The sequence below is a fragment of the Tiliqua scincoides genome, chromosome 4, assembly GCF_035046505.1.
Source record: "Tiliqua scincoides isolate rTilSci1 chromosome 4, rTilSci1.hap2, whole genome shotgun sequence".
NCBI classification, from domain to species: domain Eukaryota; kingdom Metazoa; phylum Chordata; class Lepidosauria; order Squamata; family Scincidae; genus Tiliqua; species Tiliqua scincoides.
This window is the reverse complement of record NC_089824.1, coordinates 18,823,076-18,841,901: the sequence shown is the minus strand read 5'-3', so window position 1 is coordinate 18,841,901 and position 18,826 is coordinate 18,823,076. Positions and strand designations below refer to the sequence as shown.

Sequence of the window (18,826 nt, the reverse complement as noted above, 5' to 3'; positions counted from 1 at the left end):
AAATACCAAGTTTTTCAAAATTTTGGCCAGTAGTGGCATCACCCTCCCATGTGCATCACCTGATGCAGACATCACACACCACATCCCCTAGCAACGCCAATGCTTTCATTTTATTTTTAAAAGAAAGCTCAGGATCAAATTGTGATTTGGGACAAGAGGCATGGTTGCCACCAAAACCCAACAGCCTTGCATTAAGCCTCTCTCCATTTAGAAGAAAATTTTCCATTTCCCTGCCCCTGCTTATAGCAGCCAAAAAGGTACAGTGGAGGGAGGGAAAATGAAGATCGTCATGATGTTGTAGAGAGGGATCTAAACATGTCTGCCATTTTTGGTGGCAAAACACGTTTGATCAATGTTCAGTGAGCATCTGGAAGAATTGGAACTGGAGACTGAGTCTATCAAACCACACACGCAAGCAAGAATCTCATTGCTAGTTACGGAAAACAAGCCACTCTATACCTTGCAATACAAAAGATTCAAAGATGCTTTCGAGACTTGAATATCTCAAGTCTCTGTTTCGTTGTTGCTTACTGTCCACTTTCAATGCATCTATAGCATACAGAAGGGCGATGCTCCATCTATTTATAGCACTCCATCCGAAATTTTCCTCTTGCTTAGGATTTATATGTTGAAATCCACCAGAAAAGATGAGATAGATTGTGAAGCATTCAGCAGAATCACAATACAGGTAATTATGGATCTGTCAGCATTTCCATTATGAACTCCATTTATATCAGGGGCTTGGCATTTCCATCATGTTGGAAAATGTCAGACTGTACACTGGCACACAGGTTAGCAGCCTGGATGTAAATTTGTTTACACAAAATATTTAAATCTGTACAGCTGCTTCTGATTTAGGAGATCCGCCAGGAACTTTGAAACTTGCAGGGTTTTCTTTTTTAATGGGGTTCTGCCAAATTCTGCATCAAGGTACAACAATCTGTGTCTAATAATAAATAACAGGTCTCATTTTTCTCCCCTTCCAGCTAGTCATGAATAATCAGCATGAGATGGTCTAGTAAAAGAATATTTGAAAATTTTAAAGAGTTCATGCAGTTTCTTTGTTCAGTGATTAATATACCACCTTGGAATAGCTTTCATCAACTGCAGAACAAGTGGTATTTATTTTCTGAAATTAAAGCTGTTTATTTTATTAAATACACATGTATGCATACATACATACATAATGCATTCATGCATACACACAGCAGGGTTGCATTGCTACCAAGGATGCCCATAGGTGAGTGAGAGTGGAATGGCCTGTAGTGCAGGCTAGCTGTGAAATAGGATCTGATATATAAGCAGTCACAACCACCAATGGCCATACTAAAAATCAGTTGCACAGTTAGGGTGCAACCCAGTGGGCCGGCACTTGGGCCGGCATAAGAGTTGCAAATGTGCTGTAAAGCTGCAAGCTGCAGCAGTGTATGGAGCAAGCTGCAGCAGTGTATGGAGGTGTGCTGGCACATGGAGGCTGAATCCAACTTTTCATGGTAAGTTCAAGGTGCCCATTTTGATGACCAGGGTACTTGAAAAACCATCTTCTCCCGTACAAAGATGCTGAAAGCTTGAGATCTGCATCAGAGACTCTTTTTCCAGTGTCCCTGCTGGATGAAATTAGGTAAGTGGTGGCAGGGAAGAGAGAGTGTTTGGTGGTGGCATCCCATTTCTGGAATGCCTTCCCCTGACAACAGAGACTCTTCATAGTTCTTTAAAGTGTTGATAATCTTAAACTGCAATCCAGTTCCATAGGAGTTGCTACACCAGCGTAAGTCATCGTAAAAGCACTATAAAGCAGTAAATGGTGACTTAGAAGCAAGCAGTACTGGTGGGGCCAAACCACCAGCACTTCAACCAGGTCCCTAGGATGCCAGCAAAGGTGAGTTTCATGCCAGCTGGTGCAGCATCAGGGAGAGGGTGGTGGGAGGCCGTTTCAGAGGCATGGGGAGTGTTTTGGGATGGTGAGAGGGTAGAACAGCGGGTGGGACTGGCCCAGGGGGAGAAATGGTGGAAAATGTCCTCTTACCCCGGGGAGACCTCCAGTCACCTCCTAAACCATCCTGGATACGGCACAGGCCATGTGGGGTGGCTGCATCAGGGCAAGTTAGGATTGGGCTGTTACTGTCTTCTTGCCTTTTAATTTTTTAATTATATTGTTCAAATTGTCTTTTGCATTTGCTTTTAAAATTCCTCGGGGCACAATCCTAACCAGGTCTACTCAGAAGTAAGTCCTATTGAGTTGAATGGAACTTACTCCCAGGAAAGTGAGGTTAGGATTACAGCCCTACAGCCTAATCATGAGCTCCTATGGTACGTGGCTGCGGCAGCACCGAAAATGAGCGTTCGTGTTGGGTGCCGAGCTCCACTAGACCCACCTCCGTCCCATCCCACTCCCTGGCACGCCTCCTGCCCGCCCTCTCCCCACCTTCTGCCTCCTGTCACGCCTCCTCCCTGCCCTCCGTCTGCCTCCCCCCTCCCCGGAATGCCTCCTCCCTGCCTCCCCCCGCCCCTGTTTTCCTATTTGCAGCTCAGCAATCCGTGTGACCACTGAGTGGCGGACACCAGGCACCTGCCCTGCGCTTGCCCAGTGCTGGGCTAGTACAGGCGCTTGCCCGGCAGTGAGTCTTGCAAACATGCCTTATGGCATGTTTGCGACAATGCGCATCGGCACTAAGCCGGCGCATCGAGCCCAGGATTGGGCTCCTAGTCATTTATTTTCCTTGCTGCTTTGCAGTTCCTGTTAATTTCTTTTTTTTTTCCTGTGTGCCACCTTGAATATTATTTTAGTAGAAAATTAGCCTATAAAATAAACACTGAAAACCCTTCAGCTTTCAAAGATGGCTACTTGTCAATAATTTTAATACGTCATGCTCAGGCATGTGTGAGACCTCAAGACCACTGGAATTAACAGAACACCTTCCATTTATATTTATGTGACTCCAATTCATGTTCCTTCCCTGTGTTGTACACCCGAACTCAAAGAACTGATGCACTGAAAAAAGGACTTGCATATTGAATGATTCTAGATTACGAGAGCCAGTAACATAGCACTAAGTTTTGCAGGGAGCCTCACCGCGGCGTGCAGGTGGCCCCTTCCCTTCCCCTTTCAGAGCCATTCCAGGCAGGGGAGAGCAAAACGGAGGCAAACTAAGCAAAATTTAGTGCTTTGCACCCCCTCTTGCTATGCCACTGACTGAAGCAAGTGAGCCAATAGATAGAATGCAGGGAAAAATTAAAAAAAAAGAAAAAAGGCATTTGTTCACCTTCAGCTTGACATATGTTTTAAGTGAATTGAACCAATAATGGTCCTGTTATGTTCATTTATTTGAAGTTCCTGTCCTCAGAATAAAAAAATCAATATGGCATTCTAAAATGGTGACCTTACTCCACTTTCATTTTGCTTGACTTTAGATATTCTGATCAGGTATACCTTTATGTGTATGAGAAAACCTCATGTTTTGTTTTTTTTTTACTATTATTACTTAATCTAATACGCCAAGATACTTCCCCTAATACTTCCCCTGGGGGCTGGGGATAAGAATAGGCCCTCAGTTTGGCTGTACTTGTCGTAAGAGGCGACTAAACAGCCACCGGGTAGATGGGACTCATCAGCCTGGGAAGGCAGCTCATCTGAGAGAAGGAAAACTCTGATCCCAAACCTCCACTGCCTTGTGGCTACATCCAGTTATGGAAAAGGCTTCAGGAGTCAACCTCGAGGCAAAATCCGGAGCCGGAGTCCCTGAGGCAGTTCATGGCTGAACACAGTCACGTTCTGGCAACTCCTGCGACGCCGCTGGAACCAACTGTATTGGCCTCTGCTTTTCCATTGGACCATTTCAGCAACGTGGAGAGGGGGGATTTGCTGCATGGGTAACAGCCTATCCTCCATACCTACTTTACCCAGGCTTCGCACACTGGAGAGGACACTCTGCTCCAGAACCACCATTCAGAGCGCGATACCACAGTCTTCCAAGACTGAAGGATGCCAATATGCCAAAGTGGAGGGAGTACAGATTTTTCCTAATACTTGCAGGGATTCATAAATGTTCTGAAGAAAAGAGCAGAGGATGTAATCCTACATGAGATATGTATGCAAGGGTAGTTTTTATGTATGTAACACAACTATCTAAGAATATTTACTAATCTAATCACGCACTGCTGATTCAGGATTATATTACAATCATATCCAATAAACTCAGAATAATCTTCAATTATCTCATATTGCGGATGGGTGTGGGTGTGAGGGGGTGATATTATTATGTAAGCACCATTTTCCAGCCAAGATTGACTCTCAAAGAAGCTTGCAATTAGAATCCATATAAAGGAACAAAAGAAGGTTCTTCTAGTGTGGGAACAGTCACTTCTAGACCCTACTGTTGGTGATACAGTTGAAGTGCCAAGCTCCTTCCTCCAGAGGATGGCAGTAGAAGAAGCCAGCTGCAGGTGAACTTAAAATCTAGCTGTAAAGGTGCCATCGTTTCCATCAAATTGCAGAGTTTTCTGGTTCCTGGCAGGTGATGATATAGTCCAGGTCCCAGGCTGTTCTTCAGAAGGAATAAGCAGAAGGAGCTGCAGATGGGTATTCTTCTCTCATATATTAGCACTTCCCAATCAGAGTTTCAAAAACTGTTCTAGGGAATTCTGGGGTCTTGGGAAAGTACTGGAGTCCTCAGTGTGGCGATTTGCCTCTCATGTACTCCATCAGCTTACCCTCTATTTGTGATGTTTCCCAGCAATATGCAGACATAGGTTTGGATGGCAGAGGGCCTGTGAGGCAGCCTGTAATCCGCCAGGCCTGGCCCAACTGAGTGTGAGTTTTAAAGTATGCCTCACAATCCTTTGCAACACATTCTAGTCCTGTGGCAGACATGTCAATTTGGAAAGCGTTTCCTAAAAGTACAAGTCTGAAAACCACTGACCTCCACGTATCCATCCATCCATCTTTTTCATACATTTTTATTATGCAACAAAATGGGGCCAAATAAGAAAACAAATAATTTTTCTCTTCGTAAGCTTTACATATTTGCCAACCTAAGAATGTCAATATTTGAAAAATGAACACTCCTGACACCATCTGCCTTTATCCCTGGTGAGGCAGATCAGGTGAAACGATGACTATATGCTGAGTGAGCTTCATAGAAACCCAGTGAGCTTCCTAGAACATCCCCATTCTATGTTCCATAACACCACAGTAGCTCACATGCTGTGCTGAAGTCAGTGGCATACAAAGGTGGCCCCAGAGGGGGTGGGCCTAGCTCTGGGTACCAGGCTGCAGGGAGGTATCTGAAATATCACCCCAAGATGGCAGGAGGGGTGACCCTGGCTGCAGCCACGATTTGGTTAGAGCTGGCTGCAGCCATCCACAAGACAAACATGTGTATTGGGATGATTATATATACAATATTACAAAGTTATATATAAATATACACCTACAAAATTGGTATATAAATTACTCATATACAAAATTCAATAAAAAAAAATGTTCACTGTACTTCCTCTCTGGCCATTATAACTATTCATTTCATGTCATGACTATAACTAAAAATAATTTTGCCATGGGGGGGTGCCAAAAATATATGGACCCCAGGTGCCAAATGACCGTGGTACACTGCTGTCTGAGGTGCATCTAATGCTGCAGTCCTATATGTGCTTACCTGGGAGTAGCATCCATTGAAATCAAAGGGATTTACTTTCAAAGGGAGTAGATTTGTATAGGCTTGGGCTGTAAGAGATGATGGGCCCAATCCTATTCAATTTTCCAGTGCCGATGTAGCTGTGCCCATCGGGCATGTGCTGCGTCTTAAGGTGGTGGGGCAGTCACAGAGGCCTCCTCAAGGTATAGAAACATTTGTTCCCTTACCTCAAGGCCGCACTGCAGCTGCACCAGTGCTGGAAAGTTGTATAGAATTGGGCCCAATGTGACTAAAAATTTTCACAGCTCCCCCATTCATTTTTATCCCTTTCCCAAAAAGATTCCTATTTTTAGTCTTTCTGAGTTGACAAAGTATACATAACAAAGTATATTAACAAAGTATAATATATATTTTGTTAATGTGATTAAACTTGGAAATGTTTTAAGCACAACCTTAAAGGTGCTTTACAGAGCACCAGCCCCATTCCTTGACACAAAACATTTTAATGCATTTTAATGCATAACGAGCATTTTAATCAAAAACATTGAGAAACAGGTTGAGATCTGGCAGTAGTTCAGTTAATGTCCTGCCAAGAAATTTTAAAAGTGCAGGTTCTTTGCACTTAGACATTAAAGGAATAATTATTCTATTGCAATTGCATTAAATTTAGTAAGACTCCCTTCATACTCTCGGGTGAATGATATAACAACTCACAATACTTTCTTATTGCCAACAGTAGCTTCAGGTTACCAAAGATCAGCTGCAGCCCACATCTCATTCAAATCAATACCAAACTCCCATTGAGTTTAATGACTGCACCCACTGAGACTCTGACCCTCCATTTTTTTTTCCAGTGAGGTTTATATGTAACTCCTGAATAGCTTTGTAATGGAAACGTATTTTTCTGAACACTGACCTACAAATGTTGTACTTGGGAATTAGAAGTCTAAAATATAAAATTTTTGGAAGGGCACTTCTGTGAAAAGGTTTTGTGTTTCATAACTGTGTTTGTCTTTTTTCTTTTCCCTTTTTAAAAAAAAAAACAATGTATTTCAATGGGAAAACTTCAGCCCTTAGTTCAGACTCAAAACAGCAGAGAATCTGCTGTCCATGGTCCTAGAACAATCAACAGAATGGTAATATAGGACTCCATTTATGTCTTTGTTTGGTGAATTAAATGACTGGACATTTCATATAAATGGTTTTGTTTGTTTTGCAGTGAGTTGAAAGCTTCTTGCTGAACTCAAGACTGCATCACAGCTTGCTCACTCACATGGTGAACGTGACAGCTGCCCTAGCATAGTAACTGAGCCATGAAATGGGACTTTCCTGGTTTGAACTCATCTGGTTTGAATTCATCTGCCATGAATTCACTAGGTGGCCTTACAATGCAATCCTATGCATACTTTTCAGAAGCAAGTCCCATCGAGACCAATGGGACTTGCTTTCAGGTAAGTGTATATAGAATTGAAGCCCCAGGCAAGCTATTCTCTCTCTGCTGCAATATGGGGATACAGAGCTGTAATAAAAATTACATCAAGATAGGAAGTTTTAGCATACAGGAGTTGTCGTCCCCCGTATCTGTGGAGGATATGTTCCTGCTGCCACCACAGATACACAGAACCACAGATAACAGCTAATCCTACTGTACTTACTGTTGCATCACAAGGCATTTAGGGACGCTGCTCAACAGTGCTCAGGACCCATGTGTCTTGTTTGCAGCCCTCCTGGCACTGGCTCCTGTCTTCCACTCATTGTCTACTTCAGACAGTGAGAGCAGTTAACAGGAAGCAGGTTCTGTTAGGGCAGAAGCTAACTGCAATGTGTTGGAGGGCTGCAATGGAAGAAGAGATGCATCCTTAGCATGTCACCAACAGGACGTAGACAGCGAGAGAAAGACAAGGGACAGAGATAGGAGAGCTGCAAACAAGGCACATGAGTCCTGAGCATGATGGAGGGGGTACTTGCAAACCGCAGAACTGTGGAAACAGAGTCTGTGGATGTGGGGAGAGCTACTGTACCGTGCTCTGAAAGTGCTATATGAATGCTAAGTATTTTATTCTTCATACAGCTGACCATAACCCAAGTAATCATTTGATTACTATGCCGTAAAAAATTTTTTGAATGATTTTTTCCCTCTAGGTCACCTAAACATGGACTGAGTGCAGTTACTTTGACAAGTAATTTTGCCTTTCCATGAAGCCCCCTGATTCAGATACTTCAAATGGCATACTCAGGAACGTGGGACAGGCCCTCATTGATGAGATCCAGTCCAGCGTGTTCATATGTGCATTTGTTTGTTGGTACGATCTCTAATGTTAAATGTTATGCATGGAAGACTCAAGTGATGGGCAGGAAGCAACATGACATATATGAGTAGAATGAGTCTTCTTTGAGCAATAATTGGTTTGATTTGTCTGCTCACTGGAACCTTCTGTCCTCTTCCTTGTTCTCTATGGAGGTTCTGGTGGGTGAACAAGTGAATGATTCCAATGCAGTTTTACCCTTGAAGGTTAAAAAAAAAGTTAGTGGCATGCATGAAATGAAAGCAAGCGAAGAGTTTCCAATCAAAGATAATCAAATCAGAGGCTTGTCACCAATCCTAGAGCAACAGAGGGTAAAATGAAAATGTGTGAATGCAACAAAGGACAACTGAAATTGAGTTGGGGGGGAACTAAAGAGAAGGATATTCATAGGAATCAGCCAACTTGTGGGACACTGAACAACCTGTAGGAGAGAAACCCCCAATATGCACTGGAAAAGCAAGCTCCAAGTGTTAAAATGACACACATCATCTTCATGAGTTCAGGTGACAACACAGAGTCATATTATTAACCCGGTCCCACACATATACGACTCACAAATGTCACGGAAATCACAGGGGACTCCATGCAATTGTTAGCACTTTTGCCTTAGGAAGATACCATATCCTTATGACAGCATCTTCTCACAATTGTAGAGCAACTGGGGAAATTTCATTTTTAGGTATATGGAAAGCTATTTGCTGAACAGAGTCCAACAGCTCTTTTCTCAACACTGTCAATATACGTAAATATGCTTCTTTATCTTGAACTGCCAAATATTTGTCCCAAGTCCTTCTGACTGTCAGGCATTAGTAACATACAGTTTTATGTCATGCAGCTGATTTATTGCCTTGCATATTTAAGATAATCCAGAATGAAATTAGCTGACATCACTGTTACACCTAATATTCATTAATTAAAGTATCAAGTTCAAAGGAAGGACTTCTGATAAATTTGAACACATGACCTAAGGACTACTCTCTTTGCCAACAAAAGAAGGAAAAAAATGCATAATTTCAATGCTATTTGCCACCCTTTTGTTTTCAACCAGTATGATTTCTTGGAAACATCTTCAAATGAATGCACTGTATTAGATACTTGTTCCATTTGGTGTTCATTTTCATGGAGGTGAACAGTTCCGTGCTTTCTTCAGTGCTGCCACCCATTGTCTCATTTTTTGTTTTTTTTGCCACTTCTCTGTGAACTGACCTGATTTGTCCCCTCTGTCATTTCTTCCTGTTCCTGTGATAGCCCACTTGATATTGTTTATTCAAGGGCTCCATTCTGTTAAAGGTACCACTGGTTTATCATTAACAAATCACATGCAATTGCAAACTATGGTTAAGGGCACAATCCTGAGCTGAACCAGCACTGGTGCTGAACCTCCAGTGCCCATGCTGGGTGTCACAAACTTGCTGTAAGGCACACCTACGACAACCTGCTCCAAGTTGGCACCAGCCCAGTGCTAACTGGTGCTGAGGACAGCACTGGCCGGATGCTGCACAGAGCTAGGTAAAAGTTCCAGGTTGCGGTGAGGGCTTTGGGGTTGGGAGGCAGGGCAGGGGGAGGAACTGGGGTGGGAGGGTGTGGGACCGGTGGAGCTGTTCCACCAGATTCTGAACTCCTTCCAGCCCAACATGGAGTCTCCCAAGTCTTCACAGGCAAAATAACCAGTGCAGACTTGAGAAGCCCCATTGTGGGGCTTGGGGCTTTCTCCGAGGAGACATCCGGCTGCTGCTACAGAATGCAAGAGTAGGTGCATTGGCACCGCTGCATCCAGCCGCCTTTAGGATTGGGCTGTAAATTGGAAGCAGAAGAAGAGGTCCTGACAGGAACCTGACATGGGTATGTAAAAAACAAGCAAACAACCCACTGTTGATAGATGATGTCTATGAGCAGCTACATAATTTCCCCTGTTATATCTCCTTTGTGTGTACCCCAGTAGGAATTTCAAAATGGTTATTCCTCCTACCCATTTCAGGATTATTCCTGACTCTTCTCTGGAAATTGATAAAAGATTACTTTCCATAGTGCAATTGACCTTCTTCTCACTCATACAAATGTCCAGGAGATACATGGACAGCACTTCAGTGCAAATGTATCTACAGTTTGGAGTAGATACGTGCCGTCTTTGGCCCACAAGCCTCTGGAATGGTTATCTCGTTATTTCACTGAACTCCCAACCTTTCTTTTGAAAGAGAATTTTTGTATTTGTTGTCAGACAAGGGTATTAGTCTTCAGGTTCCTTCTTTCCCTCTATGCATTTCCCCTCACTGTGGCTGCCCTCCCCTCTTTCTTACAATTTCTGACATATCTAATATTCTTTTTAATCCTCCTGCACCCAGGGTGACTGACATTTTGGGGTAACACTTCTCACTGTCATGCCACTGAAGCAGGGCTGAAGCAATGCGGGCTTCAAGGCAATGGAGACAAATAAAATATGCATGCAGATACGTCTATATTTTGTGCATCAATGCATCCCTCTCATATGCACATGTAGATAAATTCTTCTCATACCCTTCTGTGGGATGTGTTAAGGCATAAAGCCAGTGATAAGGCCAACCACAAATATAGACTTCGTCACCAGTGTTAAATGTTATTGATCTCTGCTTGTTAAAATTGTGGTCTAAGTGCCATTCAATGGAGCTCCCAGCCATTATCATGAAGGTGATGGATTTGATAGCAAGGAAAAGATACTTCATTTCTCTTCCTCTCCACCATTCATATTATTAATTATAATGCCGTTGTACAAATCTATGGTAAGGCCACACCTAGAGTATTGTGTCCAGTTCTGGTCGCCACATCTCAAAAAAGACATAGTGGAAATGGAAAAGGCGCAAAAGAGAGCGACTAAGATGATTCCTGGGCTGGGGCACCTTCCTTATGCGGAAAGGCTACGGCGTTTGGGCCTCTTCAGCCTAGAAAAGAGGCGCCTGAGGGGGAACATGATTCAGACATACAAAATTATGCAGGGGATGGACAGAGTGGATAGGGAGATGCTCTTTACACTCTCACATAACACCAGAACCAGGGGACATCCACTCAAATTGAGTGTTGGGGGAGTTAGAACAGACAAAAGAAAATATTTTTTTTACTCAGCGCGTGGTTGGTCTGTGGAACTCCTTGCCACAGGATGTGGTGATGGCGTCTAGCCTGGACGCCTTTAAAAGGGGACTGGACAAGTTTCTGGAGGAAAAATCCATTACGGGCTACAAGCCATGATGTGTATGCGCAATCTCCTGATTTTAGAAATGGGCTATGTCAGAATGCCAGATGCAAGGGAAGGCACCAGGATGAGGTCTCTTGTTATCTGGTGTGCTCCCTGGGGCATTTGGTGGGCCGCTGTGAGATACAGGAAGCTGGACTAGGTGGGCCTATGGCCTGAACCAGTGGGGCTGTTCTTATGTTCTTATGTTCATACACCCTACCGATTGAATGGAAGGGAATTAACAAAGACTCTTCAGCTTCCAAACGTAGTTGTCATCGACAATCAAAAAAACCTAAAGGCCAAGAGAGAGAAAATATGTTTTTCAAACCTGTATGTGTGAGCTTTGAAGTTTATTTCGGCTTGACTAGTGGGAAAAATATACACAGAGCCCTTATCATGTCCAATCAGGAGAGATGTATTTTGCGCCAACATTTGGTTCCAGTTTAGTTTCCTTCTTTATGTCTCGTTGACCAGTAAGATGAAATACAACAGGAGACCTTGCTGACATTGTAAGTATATAAATCAAATGTTTAAAGGGTCATCTGGTTCTGATCACAGTAACAAAAAGCTCAGTCCTAAGAAGGATTGGGCTGCCACACATAAGGGTTTACAGCAGTGGAACAGAGTTCCACTGTCATAAAATGGCTGCTGAAGGAGTGTGCCACAACCCCTATGATGGACCCTGCCATGCTAGCTAGACAAGGTAACGCAGTGGTGGGGGCAGGGAAAGGGGAGGTGGAGGTGGGAGAGGTTGATCCAGCAACAATGGCATGCACTGGATCCTATTCCCTCTTTTTCAAACCTCCCCTCTCCATTCTTCTTCATGGACTTCCACCAGCTACAGAGCTGGCGCAGGTCCAAGGAGACCCACTGTGGAGTTGGAGGTTTACACCAGATTCATGGACAGTCCAACAAACCCACTGAAGGTGATGGAGGGGGATACCCCTTTAAGAACTGACTTCCAGGCCATAATCTACATCCTATAGAAGCCAACAGCAGTACACACATTGATTGTTAAAGCAGCGTCTCAATGTGATTTTGTTATCCTTCAGGAAGATTATACTGGAGGGATTAAAAAAAAAAAAAAAGGAACCAGTGACAAGCTATATGTACACCAGACACATAAATTAGCTCAATCGTTTGTCCCCCTGCACAGGGAATTGTAGTTCTACATGGGAAACAGTGACAGGCTAGGAATCTCTAATAGATAATACTTCGCATCCTCACCAAACTACAATTCCCAGGATTCCTTGATGGTGGAAGCCAGGGCACCTTGGTGTCCAACCACTATCAGTTTGGTTTACATTACTGGTTTATGCCACTGGTTTATACTACTTTATATATTCCTTACAAGGTGTAACTAAATAAGGTGATAACCCCATGCATACTTACTAGGAAGGAATTACTGTTGCCTTTAGTGTGTCCTGGGTTAATATGTTTAGGAATTGGCTGCAGATATTTCATACTTTTATTAGGACCTTCTTGTAGCTTAAGCCTATTGCTTCTTGCCCTTGTCACTGAATGGGCCAAACACTTGCTCCCCTTCTTCCTCCAGCTACTTGTTGAAACATTCAAAAATGTCACCGCCTGCATTTTCATTCTTTCCACTCTACCTTCCCACACCTCTAGGCTTAAATTTCCTCCATCTTTTGAAAATGTGCTTTCATCTAAACATATTTAGCATCAGGACACACTTTTTAGAATGAGAATCTGGCAGGACCCACCAGGAAGTCATGTCATGACTGGAAGTGACATCATCAGGCAGGAAAATTTTTGAACAATCATAGGCTGAAATCCTACCCACACTTACCCAGTAGTAAGTCCCATCAACTATCATTGTTAAATGAATACAATAGTAGCTTGTTAAAAGTACAGGTCTGTCCCATTTCCCCGAATGTGGTAGCATCAAGTCTAATATATTAAAAATAAAATACTGAAATGAATGGGGACGCACCTGAAATTGGTTTGTGACCCACCTAGTGGTTCTTGACCCACAATTTGAGAAACACTGATCTAAACCAATGGTTCCCAACATTTTTTCACTTGCGTACCACTCGGTAGCCCATTTCCATAAAAATTAGCAAAGTGTTTGTAATTACCACAGTTGCTGTTATTTCAAATGTATGTTTTCAACTACTGATCCATATCTGATAATATATGATAACCAAAAACGAGCAGTTGGTGGGGCTTTCACAGCCAGCCAGCTGCCTCCCTTCCTGCCTTGCCAGCCTTGCAAGGCACTCTAATACAGACCTGCTTTTCTCACCATTATTCAATCCTTTTTTGAGTACCCCTAAGGATCCCAGCAAGCACCCCTGGGGGTACACATACCCCAGGTTGGAAACCACTGATCTAGACCATTTTTGAGCTTTCTCCTAAATCTCCTCTGAACTGGTATCAGCCACCAGAGGACATTTCCTGGGTTGTCCGCCTAAAACTCTCTAGATTTCTTTCCACTCGATGACTGACACGTGAATGTGTGACACGGATTGGGAATACCTACACAGTACTGTACATGCGGTGACAATGAGTGATATGCACGCTCTGTCTTCGGTGTAAAATCTGTGATGTCTCATTCACCCTGGGAGGAATCCCTTGATGTTGCAACCATCAAGTGAGGACTATACATGTATGAATCAGACCAATCTCTCCCCCTTCCAGGCGTTCACGGATCTTTTGCCTTTTTCCCTGACGGGGTCCCTCAGACTCAACAAGTGCGATGCTTGGAAAACCTTCCCATCCTTCTATCCTGATCTAGGTCTGGTGCATGAGGTTGGGGGCGGGGGCTCAGAAAAAGCACCTGTGCCTTTAATAGCTGTGGGATGCTGCCTCCCTGCGACCCTTCCTTACAAGGCAAGGCTACCTCCCCCTCCTCCCCCAGCAGCTCTGGTGTCATCCATTTCAGCAGGCGCTCCTTCCTAGGAGCCACAGAGTGTGCATTTGTCCAAGCTCGCACATGGATTGCGTAGCCCTGTTGGGCCATTGTCCTCGCAAGAAAGTCACATGCAGAGAACGGGGAAGGGGAGGAAAAGGTGGGAGACTGTGGATGAGCGAGACTGGCTTCCCCCCTCCCCCAAAGCGACCCACCTCTAAAGAGAGGGGGATCTCTTCGCTGAATCATCTCTCTGGGCACAGATTGCGTCAAAGGCCAGCAAGCCGGGCCAGCGCTGTGTAATTAGAGGGGGCATTAGCATGCCAGACATGTACCCCTCCCCAGCTTGGGCTGGAGCGGGGGATGAGGTCAATCCCTCGCCCCCCAGCCTCAGCAGCCCCAGGCAACCCTGAATGATCCTGGTCCTCCCTCCTCCCCGCCACCCCTCCCACCAGGCAAGAGGGGACCGAACCAGCTGCAAGGCAAGACAATCAAGTGTTTCATCCCAGGGACCCAGCGCGATGGGGGGGGGAGGCGGGGGGCGGAGGCAAGGAAGGCAGCAGAAGGAAGGAAGCTCCTTTTCAAAAGAGCAGCCCAGCCATCCAGGGGGCGAAGGGAAGGTTCCCAACTCCAGATCCCTCCAAACTCCCAAGAAGAAGCTCCGTTGCGCTCAGATCTTGGGGGAGGGGGGGCAGAGAGAGAATGAATGATGTCCATGCCTTGTGCCCCCCCCTTTTTAACACGAAGAGAGAGCGAGGGAGGCAGGCTCTCTCTCGCACTGGCTGCCTCAAGCAGTGCAATGGCTGTAGCAGGATTCCCCAACGTGTCAGTCTCTCCTCTCCCCCCTCTTGAGCATCCAGCCCTCCTCACAGAATGTGTGAGATGATGCCACTCGCCCCCTCTCCCCGCACCTGGCCGCCCCCTCTGTGCTCCCAAGAGCTCCCCCCCCCAAAAAAAATCTGGTGCTGCTACCCACCCTTCCATTCACTCTCCAAAGAACAGCGGGGCTCCCCCCCCCCAATCTGGTGCTACTACCCACCCCTCCATTCATTCACTCCCCAGGGACCAATGGGGCTCCCCCCCTCAAATCTGGAACTGCTACCCACCTCTCCATTCATTCTCCAAGGAGCAGTGGGGCTCCCCCCAAAATCTGGTGCTAGCCACCCCTCTATTCATTCACTCCCCAAGGAGCAGTGGTGCTCCCCCCCCAAATCTGGTGCTAGCCACCCCTCCATTCATTCTCCAAGGAGCAGCGGGGCTTCCCCCCAAATCTGGTGCTAGCCACCCCGCCATTCATTCATCCCCAAGGAGCAGTGGGGCTCTCTCTCTCTCTCTCCATGACAGCTCATGTGCCCTCGAAAGACATGCCAGGCGACGGACTCGCGCACCCCGATTTCCACCCCACAGCCTCGGCTGGACAAAGTGGCGGGGGGGGGGGACCCGACTCCTCTAGGAACTTTCCCGATGGAAGCGCGAGCTGGGATCGAAGGCTCCTCCAAGGCACATCCAAGGGAGACACATGTGTACGTGCGCCTTTCAGCCCAGATGTGCTTTATCTGTGCAGAAGACTCTCTCTCTCTCTATAGATTAAGGCAACGATCCTAACTCATCGCCGTCCCCCTGCACATCTCTCTTCCCTCCCCCCAGCTTTTTGTTTTTTAAGCCACCAAGGCTGGAGCGGGGGGGGGGGCGAGAGGAAGAGGAAGGAAGCATCCTCCAGCAGCAATTCGGTGGGAATATCCATCCCCTCGCTTAGGAGGCTGTAGGACCCAACTCACGTCCCCGATCTGAGCGTACTGCAAGAATATTTATTGGGTACCAGTTTCAGTCACTGCATTGAACGCCAGCCTGAGCCTTGGCAAGCAAATTGCATTTCCTATCGCAGATGAGGGAGCCTGGAATTAATTAGGGGGGGGAAACACCCCCAAACCCCCTCCCTCCTTTCCTCCTTCTCTCCCTCCCTCTCTTCTCCATCGATCTTTGATTTACAAAGCAGCAACCCCCCCCCCCCCGCAGAAATCAGAGTCATAAGAAAAAGCACCCAAATCATCATCTATCACGGGGCGAAAAACACCTTGAGAAAGGACAAAGCTTGCAACACACCTCCTTTTTTGGGGGGGGGGGCACAACACTCGCCCACCCCTGGCCATTACAGACATGCATCTACATGATATCCAGTGCACATCACACACTATAAACATGCTACTATATATGTATGGGTGGCAGTCGTATGATACAGAGGAAATCTTTTCCTCGATCGAATTTCTCCCCCCCCTTTCTGGGGCTGGGGGGGGCGAGAGACGATCCCCCTCCCGCCCGGCGCCCTTACCTTTCGCGCAGGAGAGCATCCAGAAGAAGACGAAGTTCCCCAAGGTAAATCCACTTGGAAAGCCCATGATCTTGCCCAGGCGGCCTCCCCCCGCTCCCCTCGGCCCCGGGTCTGCGGCGGGGGTGGCGGCTTCCTTCGGCCAGGTGGCCGCTTTGCAGTGGCAGCAGAGCCCGTGCATCTCCTGCTGCTGCTGCTGCTGGGCTCTGGCTGCCTGCTGCCTGCCTGCCTGCCTGCCTGCCTTCTCCGTGGCCCTCTCCCCCCGGCGTCTCCTTCCTCCCCCCGCCCGGGTCCAAGGCGCAGCGGAGGAGTTTGCGCGCAGAGCAGCCCGCCCGGCTGCCTGCGTGTGGCTGGTGCGCGGTCACAGCTCCGAGTGCTCGCTGTTCCTGGGATGCCACAGCAACCTTGACGAGGAGGACTCAACCATCTCTCCGGCGGGGGCAGCGAGGCTCCAGGCTCCGGCACCAGCTCGCTGCGAGGGGGCCGTGGCTCGCCAGCCAGCCAGCCAGCCCTCCCCAAGCTGCCCTGCTCGCCTCTCCTCCTCCTCCTCCTCCCGCGGCCGGAGAAAGCAGGTCTCCCCGCAGATCCCGGCTGCGGCGCCTCCAAACGCACCAGGCGCGCCTGAAACGGACCACGACTCTGTTGCGCGCAGGAGCTGCTGCTCTCCAAGCGCCCCTTCCCTTCCCTTTTCCCGAGGATCAAGCGCGGTGGGGCGTCCGGGGGAGGCGGGGGGGGGGCTTCTTTTTCCTCTTGCTCGGAAAAAAAAGCTGGTTTGGAGAAATAATATTGAAAACCCCAAAGATGCGCGTCTCCACCCCCCCCCCTGGAGAAAGCGCTGGGAGCTAATTCAGCAGGTTTTCCATTTCTTTGGGCTGGTGGGGGGGGGAAGAGGAGGAGGAGGAGGAAAAAGAAGAAGCCTCCGAGGCTTTGAAAAATCCCAGCCTGGTACCCACGTTCCAGTCTCTCCAACACAGAGCAGCAGAGGCAGGCGCGCGCGCGCGTAAACCTGCTTTTCCCACGCGCGAGTGCGTGTGCTGCCCGCGGATCCGCGGGGTTCCTCCGGATCAGGACTGGCCCTGATGCTTGTCACCGGCGAAGCGGAGGGTTTTAGGGCACACCGATGTTGCTGGCGCGCAGTCACCTTCGTTGCTGTTATATATATTAAATATATATATTTTTTTTAAGTCCTTTTAGTGCCCCCCCTTTTCCCCCTCACAACAAGGCTGCTCCTTGCATCCCTTTCTGGGTCTTCTCCTGGCCCTTTAGATGCCCACATGGAAAGATCGCAGGGATGTGGATCTTAATTTCCTAAGTAGCCAACAGAGATGTAAATGGGGGGGGGGGGGAGAGAGAAAGAGAGGGAGGGAGACCTGAAAAAAAAAAAGAATACCACATAATGCGAAGCAACCGTTCCGCTCAGCCCCGAAAGGGTTAAGCTTTTGCAAGTAAAGAGCTCTTGCGCCATCTACCGGTTCACAAACCATTGCTGACTTCTTTCTCTCTCTGGTGGTGGTTATGGGGGTGGGGGTAGTGGAAGGATCCTTTTCTTCTGCTTGCAATCTATTAGTGAACAATTAGTGAAAAGGGATTTGGGGGCCACAGGCAAATCGTCGTTAATTCCCAAGTGCAGGGCTGGCTGCTTCTCCCACCTGCTTCCTCCTCCTTGACTTTGGAGATGAGTGATGAGATTGATCAAAATGGTCTTGGACAAAGAGAAGCCTCTCTCTCTCTCTCTCTGTGTGTGTGTGTGTGTGTGTGTGTGTGTGTGTGTGAGAGAGAGAGAGAGAGAGAGAGAGAGAGAGATTATATTTGGTGCTAATGGGGCTCCTTAACTCAATCTGTAGTCTCACCATACAAACCCATGTCTCTGCGTGTGATATTTTGTATAGGAGTGTGATTGATTTATGTGTGAGGGTGATGAATGTATTTGGGTATGAGGTTTCCCATAGAAGCACATGCCACTCATAGATTCTGCTTCTTTGCACCTAGCATGGGGGAAGGAGTGAACAGAAACAGGTGTCCCTATAGCTATGGCCTTGGCATGTCTTCTGTGCCAGGGTACACCAGTGCCAGTGTGGTGTAGTGTTAGCAGCATGCTGGATTTGACCAAGGTCAAATCTACACTGAGCCATGAAGCTTTCCAGGTGACTTTGGGCCAGTCACTATCTCCCAGCTTAACTAATTTTATATATTGTTGGTATGAGGTTGTTATGAGGATAAAAGGAGGAACAGGAGTCATGTAGACCACCCTGTACTCCTTGGAGGAAGTAAAGAATATAACTGGTAATAACTGCTGATGTGTGGCAAATAGGTTGATATGGTAGAGCAGGGGTGTCAAACATAAGGCCGGGGGGCCGGATGTGACCCGAAGAAGCTATTTATCTGGCCCTTGGGCTCTCAGCTGCTGAGCAGTGCTGAGGTGTTACTGCTGAAAGGGTGGCTCGCATGATAATTGGGCTCTGCTACATCTTGAAATATGATCAA

The 18,826-nt window shown here is 46.8% G+C and overlaps 1 protein-coding gene across 1 annotated transcript in view; it reads right to left on the bottom strand.

Annotated features, from left to right (window-relative positions):
* CSMD3 (CUB and Sushi multiple domains 3) overlaps positions 1-17,807 on the bottom strand; it is a 710,986-nt gene extending 693,179 nt beyond the window's left edge. Inside the window, exons 1-2 of the mRNA XM_066624387.1 lie at positions 17,733-17,807; positions 16,346-16,682 (exon numbers count right to left, since the gene is read on the bottom strand). Of these exons, the coding sequence (XP_066480484.1) occupies positions 16,346-16,682; positions 17,733-17,807 (412 nt within the window). The remainder of the gene's footprint in view (positions 1-16,345; positions 16,683-17,732) is intronic.
* Between the last annotated feature and the right edge of the window lie 1,019 nt (positions 17,808-18,826).